This window comes from Spermophilus citellus (genome assembly GCF_964194105.1).
Source record: "Spermophilus citellus genome assembly, chromosome: 4".
NCBI lineage: Eukaryota > Metazoa > Chordata > Mammalia > Rodentia > Sciuridae > Spermophilus > Spermophilus citellus.
The window spans coordinates 52,818,112-52,840,153 of record NC_138185.1 but is presented as its reverse complement, the minus strand read 5'-3'; the positions used below and the strand labels follow the sequence as shown (position 1 = coordinate 52,840,153).

The window sequence follows — 22,042 nt, the reverse complement described above, 5'->3', positions numbered from 1 at the left end:
TAATTCCTCCCTATGCTTTGTTTCATTTTATTTTTCCTTTCTTATTCATGAAATACTTTATTGAGTATGCTCTGTAGTAGAGATTTTCTAGTTATGAATTCTTTTAACTTCTGCTTATCATAAAAGTCCCCCTACACACCTCAAGGCTCTTTACCAATGAGTTACCTCCCCAGTGTTTTATTTTTTTTATTTTGAAACAGGGTCTTGCTAAGTTGCTTGGTGCCACACAAAGTTGCTGAGGCTGGTCTCAAACTTGTGAACTTCCTACCTCAGCCTCCTGAGCCACTTGGAATACGGGCATGCACCAGGGTGCCCTGCTCATGGAAGGTTTTTATTTCATCTTCAATTCTGAAGCTTAATTTTGCTGGGTATAGTATTCTTGGTTTTGTATCCATTTTCTTTCAGAGATTGGTATATATTTACCTTTGAATGTGACCAATCACTTTTCTCTTGCAGCTTTTAAAATTTTATCCTTATTTTGTATGTTAGGCATTTTCATTATAATGTGTATTGGAATGGATCTATTGTAATTTTCTATAAATCATTACATAACATACATTCAAGTGAGTTGAAGATACAATTTAACTATTGGGGTAACAATGATCATTAAAGTTAAAGTTATGTATATGATCAAAGTTGATTTTGCAGTTATTTATAGTAAGCCATGTCAAGGTAAAGAAAATTCTTGTTTAGTCTTGGTTTGGACTAATTAGGGTTTGGACATTTAGTAGCTGTCCATCTGTCTTTGACTGTGGATCTCTGCAAAGCTTCAGGGGCACAAGAGCCAACTGCCTACTTGCTATGAGCCTTCCACCAGTAACTTCTGGTTTGTCAGCTCAGGCTGACTGCTTAGAAGATGCAGTGTTGTGCCTTGCCTATTTCTCTTGTGTGTATTAGTTCAGGATACAGTCTCTGAAGTGTCCCTGTGATTGCTGTGGCTCATTGTGTACCTGTACCCCTCTACAGGATCCTTTTTATGGTAATAAATGTCCTGGTAGCTGTCTGTGAGTACAGGTACTTTGGTTATGGGTTTTCCATGGGTGTTTTGTGATTCAGAAGTATTCCCCTGGCTGATGTGACTCTCTGAGGTTGTTCACTTGGGTTGTTGTTTCTATTGCCCCCAGGTTGTGAATGACAGGTGTTGGTTTTCTCTGTTGACTATGTCTGATGAAAGGCCCTGCCAGTATCCAAACAATACCCTTTCCCTTCCCAGTTGTGATCACAGGTCAGGCTGGGCACCTGTTAATGCTGGGAGCATCCACTTCAGGTTGCCTTGACTCTGGTAATTTTCCATCTTAACTCATCTCTCTCTGGCTATCTTTGCAGATGCCTTTTGCTTAAGTTTCCTGGGGTATTCAGGGAAGTTTTTGTAGCAGCCTTCTGGCCATGGCTGTCATTATCTGGAAACTGGGTCTCTAAGTCATTGGATATTTAGGCAGCTTCCCTGGGGTATAGCCCCCCCCCCCCAATCCTTGGGAGAGTCCCTAGACTTCCTACTGTGCCTCCCCACAGTAGTCAGAGCTGTTGGGTGCGGGTGAATCCACTTTCGTCTACTTGGGGCCTAAGCTGCTTCATTATGTCTCTGTCTGAGTGAGTGGACACTGTGCAGAGTTTTCCACCCTTCCTGGGTTGCAGAGGCTGAACAGGGTTAGGCACACTTCCCAGCACAGGTCCTCACCACCACACTCTCCTTGTTCATGACGGGGGAGAGGGGGTATTGGTTTCAGCAATTTTCAGCTAGTAGTGGACCCTGTAGAATTTCTTTCTGGTCAGATTATTAAGATCCTGTTGCCGGGAACATTGCTCTGGGTATAGGAAAATGTCTTATTGATTTAAGGGGGTAACTAGTCAACTCAGGGTTCTACAAGATGGCTGTGGTCCCCTGGCTCAGTGTTTTTTTCACAATTTGGTTTTAAGCTGTTTGGTCTGTTCTAAAGATCCTGCTGTTCCTGTCACACTTTAGATTTTGTCTGTTTTTAGGTGAATGAGCTTAGGAGATTTCCTGCCTGCCCTGCACGCCCCACCCCCAACAACCCCAACTTGTTCCTCCTCACTTCCCCTATCCTGGTTCAGGTTTGGGGTTAGGGAACCCTGCATTTATTCTCTACTCTGGTACCTTATCTTATAGTCTCTGCAGGTCTTGGCTTTGTAATATTGAGTCTTAGAGAATTTATTTTGTCCCCCACCTTCCAATTCTGTTTTCCTTCACTGCCTCTTTTCTGTGTCGTGAGGAGATCAGAACTCACTGTCTAGCTCCTTTCTGCCATCTTTTTCAATCCCCTAGAATTCTACTTCTAATACAGGCTGTGAGAATAAGAACAAAGATTCAATCTACCACATGGAAGTGTTTTTTTTTTAAAAAACATAAACTTAAAAAGAAATTAATTCATTAATCTTTTCATTTATGACTCCTGAAACCACAATGTGCCTCAAAGGCTGAATTCAAGATTGTTTTTAAAAATTTCTCCCATTTTCTTCTGCAAAATTCATGTTTTAATCTATTTTCCTCTTAGTGTCTTCCAGAATTTATTTTGGTTCAAAAACTGAGAAAGAATAAGTTTTGTTTCCTTCCATGTGATGAAAGAGTTCATTTTTTAGTGTGTAGATTTTCTTTTTCCCTTTTTAATGTTTTAATTAGAACGGAATGAAGCTTATACATTATTTAGTCCTCCTGTTTTAAAAATGAATGTTTTTATCCCCATCTAATAATGAAGTCTTTTATGTTCCTCAGTAGATGTTTTAAGACTTTCTTCATGTTTATCTGGCTCAGCCTGTATTAGGTCTGTATATGAGAAGACATTCTGCCTTGTTTTTTGCTGATGTAAATAGAATCTTTAGTTTTATACTGTTTCGTAACCATTCTTTGCTTTCCTAAGTGTAGAAAAGCTATTTTTCTCTAATTTAAGAGCTTGTTTCTTCAGACCGTCTATCATGGTAATGTGGGGCATGTCATCTAACCTTTGTGCTTTCATTTTCTTCTCTGTACCCAGGCACAAGAATCACACACAGATTAGAGTGGTCAGTATAAAAAAAGTTAGATACTTAATAGTTGTCTGGAATACAGTCAATGCTCAACAATATATAACTATTAGTATAATTTTTCAATATACTGATTTTGTAATGCTTTTATTGTTTCCTTTTTTTTCAATCAATTCCCTTGGGTTTCCTAATTAATCATATAATTTTCAAATGGTAATAACTTTGCCCTCTTATTTCCAATGTTTACAACTTTTCTTGCTTTTCATTTTCAATTTTATTAGCTAGTGTATTGGTTTTCTACTGCTGCATAACAAAATGCCACACGTCTAGTCACTGAAAACAACACAAATCAATTATCTCTAAGTTTTCATGGACCAGGAGTCTGGGATGATTTCCTTGGGTCTGAAGACTGAAATCTAGAGAAGCCAGACTCATCCTCATCCAGATGCTTGATTATTGAAAGATCCACTTCTAAACTCCCAAACTTGGTAGAATTCATCCTGGAGGTTATATGAATCAGGCTCCTGTTTTCTTGCAAACTCGGAGCTTTTAGAGGCATCCACAGCATGGCAGCTTACTTCTTAAGTCCAGCAGCAGAATTCCTCTAGTGCTTTACATCTTTAACATCAGGGACTGCCTACACTCCAAGGACCCACCCAGGAAAATCTCCCTTCTAGTTAACTCAACACAAAACTGACTTGGGACTTGAATCAATCATGTGCCACATGATGTTGTGGTCAAACACAGAGAGTATCTATGATGGTGGCATATCATAAGATTATAATGAAGCTGAAAGATTCCTATGCCTAGTGATACCACAGCCATCCTAATGTCACTGCACAATACGTTTCTCATGTGTTTGTGGTAATACTGGTGTAAACAAGCCAACTGTGCTATCAGTTCTGTAACGTATACCATATACAATAATGCACAGGACATAATACTTGATAATGATAATAAATGACTGATACCAGTTTATGGATTTATTATATTGTGTTTTTTATCATTGGCTTAAAGTATACTTCTTATAAAAAATCAATTTCCTGTAAAACAGTCTTCCATATGACTGCAGCAGCTTCAAACATCTCAAGCCTCTCAATGGCGTCTGGAGGCCACACCTGTCCACCAGGTGATTCCCGACAGGATGGAATCACCCCATGACAGGTTTCTCAGAACATGTTCCTGCCATTAAGCAGTGTATAGCCATACATCCCTGAAATCCTTCCACCTAATGAGGAGACACACTGGGTCAGACTCAGTCCCGCCCACTCAAGGAGAGGGGATTAAATAAGGTGTGGGGTGGAGGAGTTTTCATGCTATATCATAATTCTGTACACTACAGTAGCACTTTCAGAATAATTGTAAATATAAATGGAAGTCATGGACATCTGTATCTTGTCCTCCTTAAGAGTTCTTTTTTTCCCCTAGAAAATGGAGAATCTTATCAAAGATCTTTTATGCATCTACTGAATGATCCTATCTTTCATTTTTTGTCACATTAACATTTAATTTTATTAATATGCTTTCTCTTCCTGAATCATCTTTTCATTCCTGATATGAACCCCTCTATGTTATTATTTTTGTAATATTTATTTTTAAGTTGTAGTTGGACACAATACTTTAATTTTATTTATTTATTTTTATGTGGTGGTGAGGATCTAACCCAGGACCTCGCACATGCTAGGCAAGTGCTCTACTGCTGAGCCACAACCCCAGTTCCCATGCCCCCTTGTTATTCTTTATTCTTTTTAATATACTGCTGGATTCTGTTTTCAAAGATTTAATTTAAATATTATGTACCTCTGTTTGAAAATAATTGGTCTAGCTGTGGGGTATTTTTGTCAGTTTGTAATGGTTAGGATGACCTTTGTAAGAAGAACTTGAGATGCTCCCCTGACCTCTGTGCTCAGAAAAAAATTTAAACACTTTTGGAAATCTTTGAACATTTAAGATTTAAAGAATTTTCTCATAGTTATTTGACCACTTTCCCACTTTCTTGTGTTTATAGGATATTCAATGTTTTGGTCTTTTTTAAAAAATCAATTATAGTAATGTATATTTTCCTGGAAAATGGTCTGTATCATCATCCGGGGCTTGGGAGTTATTTAAGTATTATTCTCACTGTTTTTCATACTTTTTGCCAATTGGCAGAGTTTCCCTCTTGATGATGTACATTCTCTGTATGCATGAATAGAGCTGTCGTTCCATCTCACCCCTGCCAGTTTGAAAGCCAAAAAGAGATGTAGTCTTTTGCTTTGCATTTTATTAATTCCTTATAAAGTGAGTGAGAGTGTGTGTGTGTGTGTGTGTGTGTGTGTGTGTGTGTGTGTATGAGGACGGATTGCCTATTTATAATCTTAGTTACCCAGGAGGTTAAATTTTACATTTAATGTTTCAATCCTTTTGTGATGTATTTTGGTTTATGGGTGTGAATAATTTAGTTTATTTATATACAATTAGCTAGTAATTGTCTCAGAACCATTTATTGAAGAGTTCCTTTTTCCTCTGTTGATTTAATATGCCGCTCATTGTATAATTAAATTATAAAAGCTAAGTTAATGTATCTATATGCAAAGAGTAAAGTTGAATCCTTTCCTAATACCATAAACAAATATTATCTAAAATGGATGAGAGATCTAAATTTAAGAGTTAAAACTATTAAACTTTTAAAGAAAACATAGGGAAAGTTTCACACTGGTTTTAATGATGATTTCTTGTTTATGACTCCAAAGGCACAGGCAGTGAAAGAAAAAAATAGGCAAATTGGACTTCGTCAACATTAAAAAACTTGTGGATCAAAGGGACATTAGTAACAGAGTAAAAAGAAAACCCCCAGAATGGGAATAAATATTTGAGAAATCATTTATCTCCTGAAGGATTAATATTTAATAGGCATATTCTAATTAGGACCCCAGTCTTGTGGATGTACACTATGGGGAGATGAGCTGTGGTATATTCTTATACCTACATAGGAAAGTTATGTCTGATTCATTCCACAGTCTTTTTCCTATTCCCCCTCCTTTCCTGTCATCCCCTTTGTCTAATCCACTGAACTTCTCATCTTCCCCTTCATTCCCTTATTGTGGGTTAGCTTTCACATATCAAAGAAAACATTCAGCCTTTGGTTTTTTGGGACTGGCTTATTTCTACGGTCATGTACAATTAAAAGGAACCAATAAAATTTTAAAAAATTAAGTGAAAAAAATATATCTATTGAAATGAAGAAGACAAAAATAAAAAGGTGATCAAATGGTGTATATAAAAATATTTAATATGCATATTTGAAATTCTTAAAACTCAACAAAAAGATAAATGAACCAATTAAAAAATGGTCAAAAGAGTTTTTGACACATGGATGAAACCAGGAAGGCAGTATGCTGAGTGAAATAAGCCAAACTCAAAAATATAATACTGAATAATCTCATGTAAATGTGCAATCTGAAAAGAAGTCAAACTCATAGAAACAATAGAAGGGTTGTTATCAAGGACTGTTCAGTGGTGGAAAAGAGTAGCTATTGGACATGTTTTGGGGCTCTAAAGTTCAGCATGGTGACTATAGCTAATAATAATGCTTTGTTTATTTGAAATTTTCTGAAAGAGTAGATGATTAATCATAGAGAAATACAAATAGAAACCACAATGATATATCACATCCATTAGGATGGCTATTATAAAAAACAAACAAACAAACAAACAAATGAACAAACCCCAGAAAACAAATGTTAGAGAAATTGGAACACTTGTATACTCCTGTTGGGAATGTACAATGGCAGAGCCCCTCTGGAAAACATTAGAATAGTTCCTCATAAATTAAAAGTAGAATTACCATAATACCCAGCAATCCTCAAGGGACTTGAAGAAATATCTGCATATCCATGTTCATAGCAGCAGTATTCATGTAATCCAAAAGGTGGAAGCTATTGAAATAACCATTGGCTGGTGATTAGCTAAATAAAATGTGATATGTTCATACTATGGAATATTATTCAGCCTTTTTAAAAAGGGAGAAAATTTTGACTTTGCTACAACATGGATGAACATTGAAGACATTATTCCAACTGAAATAAACATGTCACAAAGGATATATTACTCTTATTCCACTTAAATGAAGTAAGTAGAGTTGTCAGATTCACAGGAACAGGGAGTAGAATGAGGGTTGATGAGGTCTGGAGTGTGGGGAATAAGTATTTAAAATACAATTTATAACTAATATGTACTTTTTTTGTTTCTGTGCATTATCTTCTGTTCCTTTTATCTCTCTGTTCTTGAGCCACTTTAAAATATTGTGGTGGTCTAAAATGGTTTTGTTTCTAGCAATTAAAAAATGTCTGAACCATTTTATCATCCTTCAAAGAATCCCATTGGAATTTTGAGGTTTATAAACATGGAAAATTAATATTTTTATTATATTAAGTTCTCTCAATTGGTTACAATGGTATTTATGTCCCTTTACTAACATCTTTTCTAACCCTCAGAGTTTTTTAAATTTTTTTAAATTTGTTCTTTTTAGATGTACATGGCAGTAGAATGTATTTAGACATATTATTCACACATGAATAGTTTTCTGGTTATCTTTTTAATAATCTTATACATCTATCTGATGTTAATTCTTGGGTAGGATTTAATTTCCTTTTCTTTTTTAACTTTTGTGAGTGGAACTTTTGCTTCCTATGGTTTTTTGCTATGTGAGAAAACTAATAAATTTGAAAAGTCTTGGATGCAAGAAAAATTATTTACCGGGGGAAAGTGAAGGAAAAGAATTATTTGGTATAACATCTTATTTCTTCAGAAGTAATATATTTTGAGAAATAACTGTTGCTTGGGATAAAAGAATAAATAAATAATAAAATATATGGAATATTTTTGAATTTATAGAGAGTATGATTTGATTTTGTTAACTATATCTAAAATGGAGTTTGTTATTTTGATAAGTTGTATATTTGTTAATTTTTTTAAAGAGTCTTCTAATCATTCTTCCATTAGTGTACTTATATGGCCATAAGAAACAGCAGGAATCAGGGACTTCCTTAAGATTCTGGCATTTGGTCTGAGTAGGTACTTTGAGGGATGTTTCTTCAATAGAACAGCTCTCTCCCTCAAATGATATACTCCTTGAGGCATGGTGGTCTGCAAAGTCCACCATCCCCCTTCCAAACAAAGAAGTGAACTATGAACTGAGGTCAGAGTTGTTGATAATTGGAGTCAGCATGACAGGTACAGGGTCAGACAGCACAGGCTGGAGAAGGGAGTTTCTTTGAGCATGCATGCCCTTGTAATGCTACTACTAAGCTTTCTGCCCTGTGCAGGGCAGAGTTGGCATATGATTCCCACATTGCACCATGACTGAAGCCTTCATGAGTCCTATTACTAAAAGAGCTGTGTCTCTCTAGAGGAAATTTCTCCAACTTGGGTTCATAGAACCTAATTGATTAAGATTAAGCAGTGTGTTACTTTATCTCACTTCTAAGCATGCAAGCATCAAAGCAAGCAAGATACAATGAATGAGATCAGTGGTAACAAAGGAAAAGCTTAATTACTACAATTTGGGCCACACTTCTCAGAATCTAGAACATTTGTGAGTGAAATATTTAAAGTAGTTGTTATGGTTTAAATATGAGATGTCCCCCAAGAGCTCATGTATGAGACAATGCAAGAAGGTTCGGAGGTGAAATGGTTAGATGATGAGATTTATAACCCAATCAGTGAATAAATCCACTGATAGGATGAACTGGATGGTAACTGAAGCAGATAGGGTGTGTCTGGAGGAGGTAGGTCACTGGAAGTGTGCCTTTGGGGTTTATATGTTGTTCCTGGTAAGCAAAACTCTCTCTGCTTCTTGATTGCCATGTCATGAGATGTTTTCCTCCTCCATGTCCTTCTCTCATGATGTTCTGCATCACCTCGGGTCCAGAGCTATAGAGTAGGCCTTCTATGAACTGAAATCTCTGAAACCATGAGCCCCCAATAAACCTTTCCTCCTTAATGTTGTTCGTGTCAGGTGTTTGGGGGCACAGTGATGAAAAAACTGACTAAAATAGTAGTTATCAATAGTTATAAAGCTGAGCTTGCAACAAGAAAATAGTTATACTTGGAGAAGAAATAAAAGTAGATCTTCTAGATACATAAGGTATAGTTATTGACATTTTCTGAACAAACACAAATATTCACTTCAACAACTGGTTAGACGCAGTGCACAGATAATTGGAGATCTAGAAGGTATACCTGAAGAATGTATCCAGAATGAAATACTGAATAATATGGTATGGAATAAATGAAAGCAAAACTAAGAGATTTAAAGCATGGTATGTAAACAAGGAAGATATGGTATTGGAGTCCCTTCAGAGAAAATGGAAGAGAGACAATATTTGAAGAGATTTGACTATGAAATAGCCTATAGAACTAAATAAAATGAAAATTCACTGTCTCAAAAGCAAAATCCTTCCAAAAGAGGGTAAGTAAAAAGAAATACTTATGTACATGCAAAAAGTTCAGTACTCCAAAGGCAAGGAGACAATCTTAAGTCTTTTAGATTAAGATCAGTGTCTCTCTTTAAAGAATAATAGTTAAAAGGGCAACAGACTTCTTGATTGCAACAATGGAAGCCTGAAGACAGTGGAATAATATTTTATTTATTTTTAAATTTTTTTATTGGTTGTTCACAACATTACAAAGCTCTTGATATATCATATTTCATACATTAGATTCAAGTGGGTTATGAACCCCCAATTTTACCCCAAATGCAGATTGCAGAATCACGTCGGTTACACATCCACAATTTTACATAGTGCCCCATTAGTAATTGTTGTATTCTGCTACCTTTCCTATCCCCTACTATCCCCCCTCCCCTCCCCTCCCATCTTTTCTCTCTACCCCATCTACTGTAATTCATTTCTCTCCTTGTTAATTTTCCCATTCCCCTCACAACCTCTTATAAGTAATTTTGTATAGCAATGAGGGTCTCCCTTCATTTCCATGCAATTTCCCTTTTCTCTCCCTTTCCCTCCCATCTCATGTCTCTGTTTAATGTTAATCTTTTCTTCCTGCTCTTCCTCCCTGCTCTGTTCATAGTTGCTCTTATTTTTTCAATAGTTTCTTTTGTTTCAATTTCATTGATTTCCACTCTGATTTTAATTATTTCTTGCCTTCTGCTACATTTGCTGTTGTTTTGCTCTTCCTTTTCTAGGGCTTTCAGATGAAGTGTGAGCTCATTTATTTGTTGGTTTTTTCTTTTTTTGAGGAATGACCACCAGGCGATGAATTTTTCTCTTAAAACTGCTTTCATTGTGTCCCATAGATTCCGATATGTTGTGTCTGTGTTTTCATTTATCTCTAAGAATTTTTTGATTTCCTCCTTTATGTGTTCTGTAACCCATTGATCATTCAGTAACATATTGTTCATTTTCCATGTGATGTAGGATTTTTCCTTCCTTCTTTTATCATTGATTTCCAGTTTCATTCCATTATGATCAGATACAATGCATGGTATTATCTCCACCCCTTTATATTTACTGAGGGTTGCCCTATGGCATAATATATGGTCTATTTTTGAGAAGGATCCATGTGCTGCTGAGAAAAAAGTGTATCCATTTGATGATGGTTGATATATTCTATATATGTCAGTTAAGTCTAGGTTATTGATTGTGATATTGAGTTCTATAGTTTCTTTGTTCAACTTTTGTTTGGAGGATCTGTCCAATGGTGAGAGGTGTGTTGAAGTCACCCATAATTATTGTGTTGTGGTCTATTTGATTCTTGAACTTGAGGAGAATTTGTTTTATGAATGTCACAGCACCATTATTTGGTGCATAAATATTGATAATTGTTATGTCTTGTTGGTGAATGGTTCCTTTTAACAGTATATAATGTCCTTCTTTATCCCTTTTGATTAACTTAGTCTTGAAGTCGATTTTATTTGATATGAGGATGGCCACCCCTGCTTGCTTACGAGGACCGTGTGCATGGTATATTTTTTCCCATCCTTTCACCTTCAGCCTGTGTATGTCTTTTCCAATCAGATGTGTCTCCTGGAGGCAGCATATTGTTGGATTTGTTTTTTTAATCCATGATACCAGCCTATGTCGCTTTATTGGAGAGTTTAAGCCATTAACATTCAGAGTTACTATTGATATATGGTTTGTACTTCCATCCATGTTTGATTAATTATCCTTTTTTAAAAAAAATTTAGTTTGTTTCTCCATGATTATCTTTCCCCTCACCCTCTGTCTTTACCGAGGCACTTCCTACTGATGGTTTTGGTTATTGTTTTTCATTTCTTCCTCGTGTAGTGTTTTGCTCAAAATGCTTTGCAATTCTGGTTTTCTGGCTGCAAATTCTTTTAACTTTTGCTTATCATGAAAGATTTTTATTTCGTTGTCATACCTGAAGCTTAATTTTGCTGGATACAGAATTCTTGGTTGGCATCCATTGTCTTTCAATGTTTGAAATACATTGTTCCATGACCTTCTTGCTTTCAGTGTCTGTGATGAAAAATCCGTTGTTAACCTTATTGGTTTACCCCTGAATGTAATCTGTCTCCTTTCTCTTGTAGCTTTTAATATTTTCTCTTTGTTCTGTATATTGGATATCTTCATAACAATGTGTCTTGGCGTTGGTCTACTGTGATTTTGTGTGCTCGGTGTCCTGTATGCATCTTCAATTTATATATCTGTTTCCTTTTTTATTTCTGGAAAGTTTTCTGTAATTATTTCATTCAGCAGGTTACTCATTCCCTTGGTTTGAATCTCTGTACCTTCTTCTATCCCGATGACTCGTAATTTTGGTATTTTTATGTTATCCCATAACTCATTGGATGTTTTTCTCGTGATTTTTTACCAGCCTTTCTGAGTTGGCTAGACTGTTTTCAAGATGATATATTTTGTCTTCATTATCTGAAGTTCTGGCTTCTACTTGCTCCACTCTGTTAGTGATACTCTCAATTGAGTTTTTAATTTGGTTTATCGTTTCCTTCATTTCTAGAATTATTGTTTGACTATTTTTTATAATCTCTATCTCCTGATAAAGATGCTTAACTTCTTCTTTTATCTGTTTATGTAATTCATTCTCAATGTGTTCTTTCACTGCTTGAATTTGCTGTCTTGTATCCTCTTTAAGGTTCCATTCCATCTGTCTAAGGTGTTCCTTGAGTTCTTTATATGACCATTTTTCTGATGACTCTAGGTCCTCCTGAATATTTAGGCTGTCCTGCATTGTTTGTACTCCTTTTCTTCCTTGCTTTTTGAAGCTGCTCATGTTACTTCTTGTTATGTTTGACTGATGAGTTACTGTTTACTTCTGTAGCCACAGGTTTCAATGAAGTTATCTCCTCTGCTGCAGTCTGATGACGTCAGTTCTCTGCCATGGTGGTATCTCTTGCAAATGGCGACAGTTCGTTTCCCTCCTTAGGATGAGAAGGGCTGACCAGTTGTTTCAGCCGGATGGATTAGTGCTGAGTCACAGCTGTTTGTCTGCGGGAAGCAGGCGAACGGGAGCTTGAATTCAGCCGATCCAGGCTTAGTGTGTGTTCTGAGAGGCCCAGACTGTTCGACCCAGATCCACGTCAGCTCACCATTGCCTAGTGATCCTAGCATATGTTAGGCACTGGGTTCAATCTGGCATGCGTGCGGCCCGGGTTCGATCCTCAGCACCACATACAAACAAAGATGTTGTTCCGCCGAAAAACTAAAATAAATCGGAATAATATTTTTAAACTGTCCACTAAAGATATGGTCAACCTAGAAGTTGTGTTTATAGCAAAATTATTTTTCAATCATGAGAGTAAATTAAAACTTTACAGATTAACAGAAATGAGAATTTATCTGCAGAGGAACTGCACTGGCACAACTTCCAAATCAGGGCTTCATGTCTTTTAGAATCATAAGCTAGTGAAGCCTGTGGGCTCTGTGTCAGAATAAGGTTTTTTAAAGTATGAAATAAAATTGCATGGGGTTACAAAGGCAACCCATTTGAAACTTTAAAAAATCAAAATATTTTAATCTCTATTATACTAGTATGTATCCCACTTTGTAACTCACACAATAACAAAATCCAGTGATAGTTCTATTAACTACTCTAATTTCAGAATAAACAGTGCTGTGTGAGAAGGTGTCATCTTACAGGGCAGGACAGGCACAAATGAATAACTTCAAATGCAACTGTATCAAAGCAAGAGGCATGCACTACAGCACACTGTGGTATATATCATCTTTGACTTTCTTTTGATTCATGAGTTATTTAGAATATAATTAAATATTTTCACATTAATGTATTTTTTTCATGGTGCTATCTTTACTATTTATTTATATGTCTGCTACTTCTTGAGGGGAGAAGATAAGCTATAGACAGATCTTTTCCTATCACAGGGAAAGTAGGTTAATAAAGGTGGCTTTCTTCACGGATGTTATGAATTTGAGGTATTGATTCAGCCCTGTAAGAGGGCAGTGTGTGGCCAGCATTGGGACCACATGCTGAAACTGAAAGTTTGGGTGGGGTATTATGAGGAGGGTCTTGTTCCAATGTGAAGAGGCAGAGCCATAGGTAGAGTAGGTGTGGTGAAGAATCTGTTCCCTAGAGGAGGTGACAGAAGGCTGAAGTATTGCCTACCTGAATGAGTCTTATCATGTGGCTTCAGTGAAACCCAAAGAAAGGCACAAATAAAGAAAACATGTGAGTAGAGCAAAAAGGGGGTCACTGCTCAATGAGGCTCAAGGAAAAATTTTATGCACACCATAGAGCAGCAATGCAAAATGCCTTGGGAGGTAGGTTTCAGTGGACTTGCTTCAACCTGGACGGCTCAGAATATTATTCAGTCCATTGTTTCAACAATGATTCTTTCCTCAGAGAGGTAGTAAACACTGGTTGTTAGTGGTAAATTGGTATCCCAGTAGCTTTAGGCACACCTGCCAGATGTTTGGGGAAAGTAATTTAATTGACATTTCAGCCTGCATTCTAGAAGGACTTGCTTCACTCTCTAAAATTTTGCCTTACCATTTGCCTTTCAACCAGATTTGATGATCTGAAGAAAATTCTTGATATTAGGCAGTGAAACAACTTTTAGTGTTAGAGAACAAGACAGAAAGAGCTAATTTATTCCAGCTGTCTGTGTGCAGGCAGCAGTACTCATCAAATGGGAACGGTCGTTGGCTCTATGGTGCCATCGCTGCCTGGTAGTCTATTATCCCTTTCCATCAATCTCAAAAGCAAGAAGTTCTTGCTCATTTCTAATTTTATCTCTTCCTCTACTAGGCTGGATGGGAAAAGTGGAGAAAAGAGTGACTTGGTGTTCTCTCTGAGAGCAACATCATGCTTGATCACTCTCTTTGGCCTATTTTTTCCCAGCTGTTTACTTATATGATACCCTTCTCCAACTCTCTTCAGGTTCCCCATATTTTTTTGTAAATCATAGACTTTGAATAATGAAACTGGTAAATTAATTGGGACAAAGGTTTCACCGTGGCAAATTCACAGCTAATTAAATTCCTAACCTTTTTCTTCACAGGGGTGTTACAAAATAAACCTTCATATCAGAACGTGCAACCTACTCCTCCCTTGTAATGGGAATTGAGCAAAGATAGCTCAAACTAAGACCTAACAGTTCCAGGGCAGTGGCTCTGAACTTCTTTTCTAGCCTGGCTCTATTAGATATGCTCTATTCTCCTGGGTCTCAAGTGGACCAGAGCAGGTGTCCTGAAAGAGGAAGCATTCAGGCACCTGGACTCTAAAAAGCCTCCTACAAGATGTTGATGTGGCCCTCTCTACTTAGATTTGATGCCAGTGTTTTTGTATTGAAGGGGCAGGGAAATCTGTTCCTTCTGGTGAAGTATTGAGAGAAAGAGGCTATTGGAAACAATAATCCAGTGTTTGACTCTGGAAATATCAGTGTATGCTGTGGTTTTCAAACTTAAATATGCCCCATAAATCATGCACTGAGGGATTGTTCCCTGGGTTGGCACTATTGGTAGGAGGTGGAGCCTTTGGGAGATGCGGCCTAGTCTGAGGAAGTTAGATCACTGGGGGCGTGCCCTTGAAGGGGAATGTGAGATCTCAGCCCCTTCTTCCCTGTGTTGCTTCTTGGCCATGAGGTGAGAAGCTTTGCTCCACCACACATATGCACCATGATGTGCTACCCCAGAGCCATGGGGCCAACTAACCATTCACTGGAACCTCCAAAACCAGGAGCCCAAATAAACCTTTCTGCCCTCCCCCACCTTCAGTTCAGAGGATCAAATCCGGGACTTCGCACATGCTAGGCAAATCTTCTACCATTGAGCTACATCCTCAGCCCCTAGTAAACCATTCTGAAATGTTTTACCTGAGATGATGGTGAGAGTTTTAGGAAGACATCTGTTTGAGAGATAACTGTGTAATTTAATTATAAAGTGACTTGGGGGCTGTGGTGTGTCTTCTAAGGGTGATGAAGCTGGCCTCAGAGAGACTGTCTTGAATTTTCAAGCATTGGAATCAGAAGTCAAGAGAGAGATTCTAGAGGCATTTGGAAGAAGAATTAGTGAATCTCAGCTGCAGAGAAATGTGAGGGGATTTCAGAGAAGGGTTTCCCTAGCATTGTACTATAAGGAAGGGAGGCTACATCCTAGAGAGAGACTTGCAAAATGAAGAACTGTTGTAAATAATTGTCAATGTTGACTGTGTTTGGAGGATTTATGCACACTGAGCAAAGCCTATTGGGTTTAAGGCCTGATCCTATCCACTGCAAAGACTGGGGTAACCTGTAGTACTCTGTGATCAAAGGGACCTTGCAGATCTGGGAGTAACATGATTCATCCAGGTCTGATTTGTCATTTTGGAATCTGAGAGAAAATCTAGTTAAGTCCTTTCAGCCATGTCCCAGACCATCTGGCCCTTGCCCTAGGTGGCAAGTATGAGCAATTCATCTCCGCAGGAGACCTCATAACTATATATCTTACTTATTGTGGCACCTCCTAATATTGCCTAATTGAGGAGTGAGCCACAGCCTCCTGCCCCTCCCTGGATCTGGTTGGATATGGAGGAAGAGGGAACAGTCTCAGGATATGGATTTGAGTGACCAGGAGGGAGGGGTGCTGTTACAGAATGTTGAGACTATAAAAGGACCACTGGGTCTGGGAGGTGGGGATTGCAGGTGCATTTCTGAACATGTTAAGAGTGAGAGAAACAGGGACCAGAAACAGAAACCATGGACAGTGTGGTGCTCACAGTGATGAGGGCAGAGCTCTGAGACAGAGCAGCAGATGGTATTCCAGGAGCCCTTATAGTAGCTAGGTCCCCACTCCCCCACCCAGCATTGGGGAGAATAAACAAAAGACTCTCAGGAGGAAGATCTTGGGAATCTGGGAGAGGGAAGCTGAGGAGAAGAGCAGCTAAAGAAGTGTGAAGAACAGCTGAGTGGGAATATAGGAGCCTGGAGAGAGGGGGCTCCACACTGGAAGACACTGCGAGCTCTGCTACAGCTGAGGTCAAACTGTACTTTGTCTGATGCATCCAGTGACCTCTCAGGTCATCCTGAGAAGAAAAGTTTCTGCTAAGCTGTGGAGACCAAAACCAGATGTTAGTGCATGGGAAGTTACTATCTTTCCATGGTCCACTGGGCATTCCTGAGCACAAGGAGACCAGGAATATGGGGAGCAGAGCCAATGTCTGCCTCAGGGAGAGCGAGCTTGGGAGAAAGGTAGACCTGGACCTGGGCCAAGGGCTGAACTGGGGTTCCTTCAAAGAATACAGGAACAGCATATCCAGGTGATAAGGACAACAGAGAAGACTGCTCACCAGGACCTGGGACAAGGATAGGGGTAGGCCTTGGCCTGGGAAGGGAGTGGCTGCTCAGAGTTAGGGTAGAGCTTAATAGGACACTGAAGTGGGAGACTGTGCTATGAATGAAAGGGGCTGGAGACTGTGGGACCAGGGCAGCCGCAGGATGGCAGGGGAGTGGTAGTGTTTTCACTTCTCTCTGTGATTTAAAGGTCACACAGTTAGCTTTAGAGGACCAAGGTGGACTAAGCAGCCTGGTAGAGGGTCATTCAGGAAGCCCATCACTCTTGGGCCACCTAGTGTAGTGCATGCTGCAGCCTACTCTGTGGCACCCTGGTGGCCTGCAGGCCAGATGTGCCTGCAGGCTGTGAACATCTGGAAGGAAAACAGAGCTCATTGCTCAGTGAAAACTCTGCTCCTGTGTTGTGCGAGATTCCACACACACTCTGTTGTTGAGGTTGGTTTGATTGGTTTCTGAATGTCTCACTTGGATGCACCATCTCTCCTTCCAGGTGCTGCTGTCGGGACTCATTGGTGTCGTCTCCTGGAAGAGGCCTCTCTCTCTTGTGGTAAGTGGCACCTGGGTCTCCAGGTGGCCTGGGACAGGGCCCTCCCTGCATAGGAGTGAGCATGGCACAGGCAAAGGCAAAGAGAATCCCAGTTTCTTGGCTTGGAATAAGATGCTAATGTTTATTTTAAAAAGTAACCACTGCATGCGATGGGCTACTCCGTGAGAACCACTGTGCATTTTACACATTGCACTTTTGAGAGTTTTCCTTGAAGATTTTCCTAAGATGCCCACATCACATCCTTTCCCTGTTTGTTTTCTTTTGGTGCCCTTCCTTAAGGACATACCTTGAACAAAGACATTTTGAAAGTGTGGATGTAAGCATTTTCTCCAAACCCAAAGACCTGCTCATGCATATACATATGCTTACATAGGATCACACAAACAGCACACACTTTATGAGAGTTCAAGAAATGTTAGCTTTTTAGTGTGCTTGGGAGATATAAAATTCTGAGAGTAAAATAATGATACTTATTTGAATACAAGAATTGCTGGGGCATGGTGCTAAAGAGTAGACCACATGGGAGATGGAGAGAGGAGGATTTTTTTCCCTCTCTGAAAAGTACCCCAAGCAGATTTGTGTCTATTGATCGTATGCCTGTTCTTCTCAGTGTGTGCATTAATATATTGACGTGTCTATGTCAGAACTAGAGGCTGGGATTTTCTGGTTTTGATGGGTAATGAAAAAGACAGCCTGACAGCTTTCTTCTTTTGTATTAATCAATTATTTAGAACCTAGTTTTTAAGCGATTGGATTTGGAGATAACGATGTCCTAAATATTAATGGACATAGGAAAAAAAATAAAACAAATTTGTGGAAGATGTCTCCTTTTCCATCTGAGTAACCATGACACTCTGGAAAGGTATCAGATGGATGATGTGGAATTCAGTTGAACTTCCTCTTCCACTATAGCTCAGCTCATATGAGAAATTTCCTAGTAAAACTTGCTTTTTAGCCAGGGAAGGGGGTGCACACCTGTAATTCCAACAATGGGAGAGACTGAGGCAGGAGGATCCCAAGTTCAAGACCAGTCTGGATAATTTAGAAAGACCCTGTCTCAAAATAAAATTTAAAATAAGGACTGGGGCTATAACTCAGTGGTCGAGTGCTTTCCTAGCATTGAGGGGCCCTGGGTCCCTTTCCCAGTACTAGAAAAAAAATGTTCTTTATATGGAAGTTTCCAAACATGCACAAAATAGCCTGGTGTAATGAACCCTGTATACTTTTCATCTAGAGCCAATAAATTTGAATACCTGTCCTGTTTTATTCACCCATGTTCTCTCACTCTCCTGCCCTTACTATTGATTCCTTCTGGCTGGATTATTTTAAAGAAGTCTCAGCTTGTGGGTCAAGAAGCCCACTCTTGGGCTGGAATTGTTGGCTCAGAGGTAGAGTGCTTTCCTAGCACATATAAAACACTGGGTTCGGTCCCTAGCACTATATGAAAATAAATAAACAAAATAAAGTTATTTTTTAAAAAAAGAAGCTCACTCTTTGTGCAGAATGGTACGGCACTGAACCTACTGATGACTGTGGTGACACCTTTGCTTGTGCTCTGCAGTGACTTCTATGCTGCTTTCAGTGACACGGGCATAGCTTGCTCTATTCCTTTCTGCATGCTCCCATGGTGCAGAGATTAAGTCCTCCAAAAGCAGTCGCTTAGCAAAGAAAAACCATCTTCCTAAGGGGAGGAGTGTATGGACAGAAACACAAGGGTAGTAGAATCACATTCAACACCCAGCTACCCACAGCCCTGGCCCTAGGATGTGTACTGGGCTGGGCATTTTATGATACAGATTGCATAGTTTATAACTGATGGGGAGTTAGGACTCATATGGACATGGCTCAGGGATAGTAGCAGCTGGACTTACTAGAGCAGAGAGTTCCAAGTACTTGCTCCTCAGTCCTGGTGATCAGTTCAGGAACAGGTACTCTCTGGAAAGTGCTCATATTCACTTCCCATTGAATTATTTTCTTCCTTATTCCAGGTAGAGGAGAAATGCATTCATTTATCTTGACTTTTTTGCCCTATTTAGGGAGGTAAGGTAACGCTAGCAGCTGCAACACACGTTCAGTGGTTTAACACAACACAAGTTAGCTTCTGCTGCTGTCCAGGGTGGGTGCTGTGGTAAGTAGTTGCTTCCTCCATAGACGGCTGCAGAGACCCTGGTTTCTTCTATCTAGGGGGCCTTCTCCTCTAGGCCCTTGGAGTCCTCCTCTGCAATGCAGTGAGAGGTCATGAGAAATGGGGATGGAACTCCTACTGCTTAATTTCCTTGGACTCAAAGTAACGCTCGTTGCTCCTATGTCAAACCATCGGGACAACTTGCCATGTTACAAAGTTCCAAAGGAGACTGGGAAAGCCAGGTCTTTCTGGACAGGCACTTCCCAGAGGCAGCCTCACACTGTAGAGGAGACGGTATGAATTTTGGTGGGAAGTTTTCTGTTTCTAACACAAGAACAATCTTCTGTCCCTATTAGTCAGGACGGTGCAATCTTTTGAGTCATTACCAAAAACCCACTTCTGAACTCAACCATTGAAATAGCTTTGGCCTTAACTTTTTTTTTTCTAAAAGGAGTAAGAGTATTCACAATAGATAGGAGGTAAATTCACAGTATAGTTATCCCTTGGTATATGAAGGGAATTAGTTCCAGGATCCTCATGGACACACAATCCAAAAAAAGCTCATGTCCCTTATATAAAATGGCATACTGTTTGCATAGAAGCTATGTGTATCCTCTTGTATGCTTTAAATAATCTATAAATGACTTATAATTTCTAATATAATGCAAATACTAGATGCTATTAAGTTGTTTTTTCTTGATCCACAGTTGGTCAAATCTGTGGATGCAGAACCAATGGATACAGAGGGCTAACTGTACACAGATGTGTTAGTTAGAATTCTCCAGAAAGCATAAGCAATGCGATGTATCTATTTACTGCCTGACTGTCCATCTATTGGGATTTGTCTACCTGTCCTTCTATTAAGATATGTTTTAAGAATTAACCTCATGAGACTGTAGAGGTGAGCAAGTCCAAATCTTCAGGGCAGGCTGGAACCCCAGAGAAGCACTGATGTTGCAGCTGAAGGCAGGATTTCCCATCTTTGGAAGAGGTCAGTCTTTTTTCTCTTAAAACTTTCAACTGATTGGATAAAGCCCATGAATGCCAAAGAGGATAATCTGCTTTGTTCAATGTCTGTTGCCTTAAATGTAATCTCATTTTTAAAAAAAAATACCTTGACAGCAATACCTAAACTGGTGTTTGACCAACTATCTGGGGATTGCAGCCTAGCCAAGTTGACATGAAAGTGATCATCACAACAGGGTTCTATTACCTGACCAAAAATGCTCTATCCAGAATAGTAACAATGAAAACAATGTAAATAATGATACTAGTCATTCATTGAGAGTGAGCTGCGTGCCCTTATTTTCTTAGCAGTCCTGGCAAGAATTGGTTTTCCTATTTGGGGAAGAGATGGGGAGACCTCAGGTCTTGAAGCAATGGACCAGGACGTGAGCTCAGAGCTCTCTGACTCTAAAAATCCACCACCTTTTTGTTCCAACCTACCAAAGTCCATATAGATGTCCCTTTTCTTCCCCACAGCTTGTCTCTAATTATGTATCAATGATTTGTACTCAACATTATCTTGTCCCTTAGTTTTTTTTCTTCTCAATGGGTGGCAATGCCACCCACCCAACTTAAAAGCTGGACTCATTATCATGCCTTTTTTATTCCTCCGCTTTCATGTTCTTTTACAAGCTCTCCCATTTATTGCTACCTTTATATTTATACGATTGGCCATCTTTTCTTTATTCCTTAAGTAACGTGTTCTAGGGCAGACTCGCCTTCTCTTACAGGATGCTGAAGTAGCCTTTTGAAGAACTTTGTGCCAAGAGTTTGGTTCTTCTTAAAGACATATTTTTTGCATACCCATACCCAAAGTGAGTGACATCTATCTTAGCCTGTTTTCTGTTTCTGTAATGAAATATATGAGTCTGGATACCTTATAAAGAAAAGGGACTTATGCTTTGGATATGAGGTGTGCCCCAGAAGCTCTTGAGTTAATGCAGGAAGTGAAATTACTAAGTTATGAGACCTATAATCTAATCAATATATCCTAGTTTGAATGGATTTGGATTGACTGTGTAACTGTAGGCAGATAGGGTGTGCCTGGATGAGGTAGGTCACTGGTGGCATGCCCCAGAAAGGTTCATCTTCCCTACAGTCTCTTCCCCTTTCTATTTCTGCTTCCTGGCTGCCATGAATTGGGTAGTGCTCCTCTCTTATGCCATTGCACCAGGATGTTCTGCCTGACTCTGACCCGCAGGAATGGAGTTGGCTGACCATGGACTGAACCTCTGAAACCATGAGCCAAATAATGTTTTCCTCCTCTAAGTTGTTCTTGTCAGATATCTTGCTCACAACAGTGAAAAGCTAACATGCTCACGTTGTTAGAGACTCCAAGTACAAGACTGGTGGTTGCTGCAGTCTAGCTGGGCACAGAATCACGAGCCACTCAAGCAGGAACAAAACTTTATTTTTGAAAATGCCGCCAATACTCAGTAGGCGCCCGACAAGCAAGCCGGTTCCCCCACGCGGTTGCGTCTCCCAGACCGGGGCCCAGGACCTCCCCCGGAATTCCCTCCTACTATCCTTCCCCAACCAATGGGAACTCTCCAGGAGTCCCGTAACATGAGTCCATAGCAGGCCAAGGTGAACAGCAGGAGTCCAATTTCCATATGAATGTAAA

The 22,042-nt window shown here is 39.3% G+C and overlaps 1 protein-coding gene across 1 annotated transcript in view; it reads left to right on the top strand.

The window, feature by feature from the left end:
* ENTREP2 (endosomal transmembrane epsin interactor 2) overlaps window positions 1-22,042 on the top strand; it is a 450,066-nt gene that overhangs the window by 205,667 nt on the left and 222,357 nt on the right. Inside the window, exon 2 of the mRNA XM_081291850.1 lies at window positions 17,232-17,288. Coding sequence (XP_081147976.1) covers window positions 17,232-17,288 — 57 coding nt within the window. The remainder of the gene's footprint in view (window positions 1-17,231; window positions 17,289-22,042) is intronic.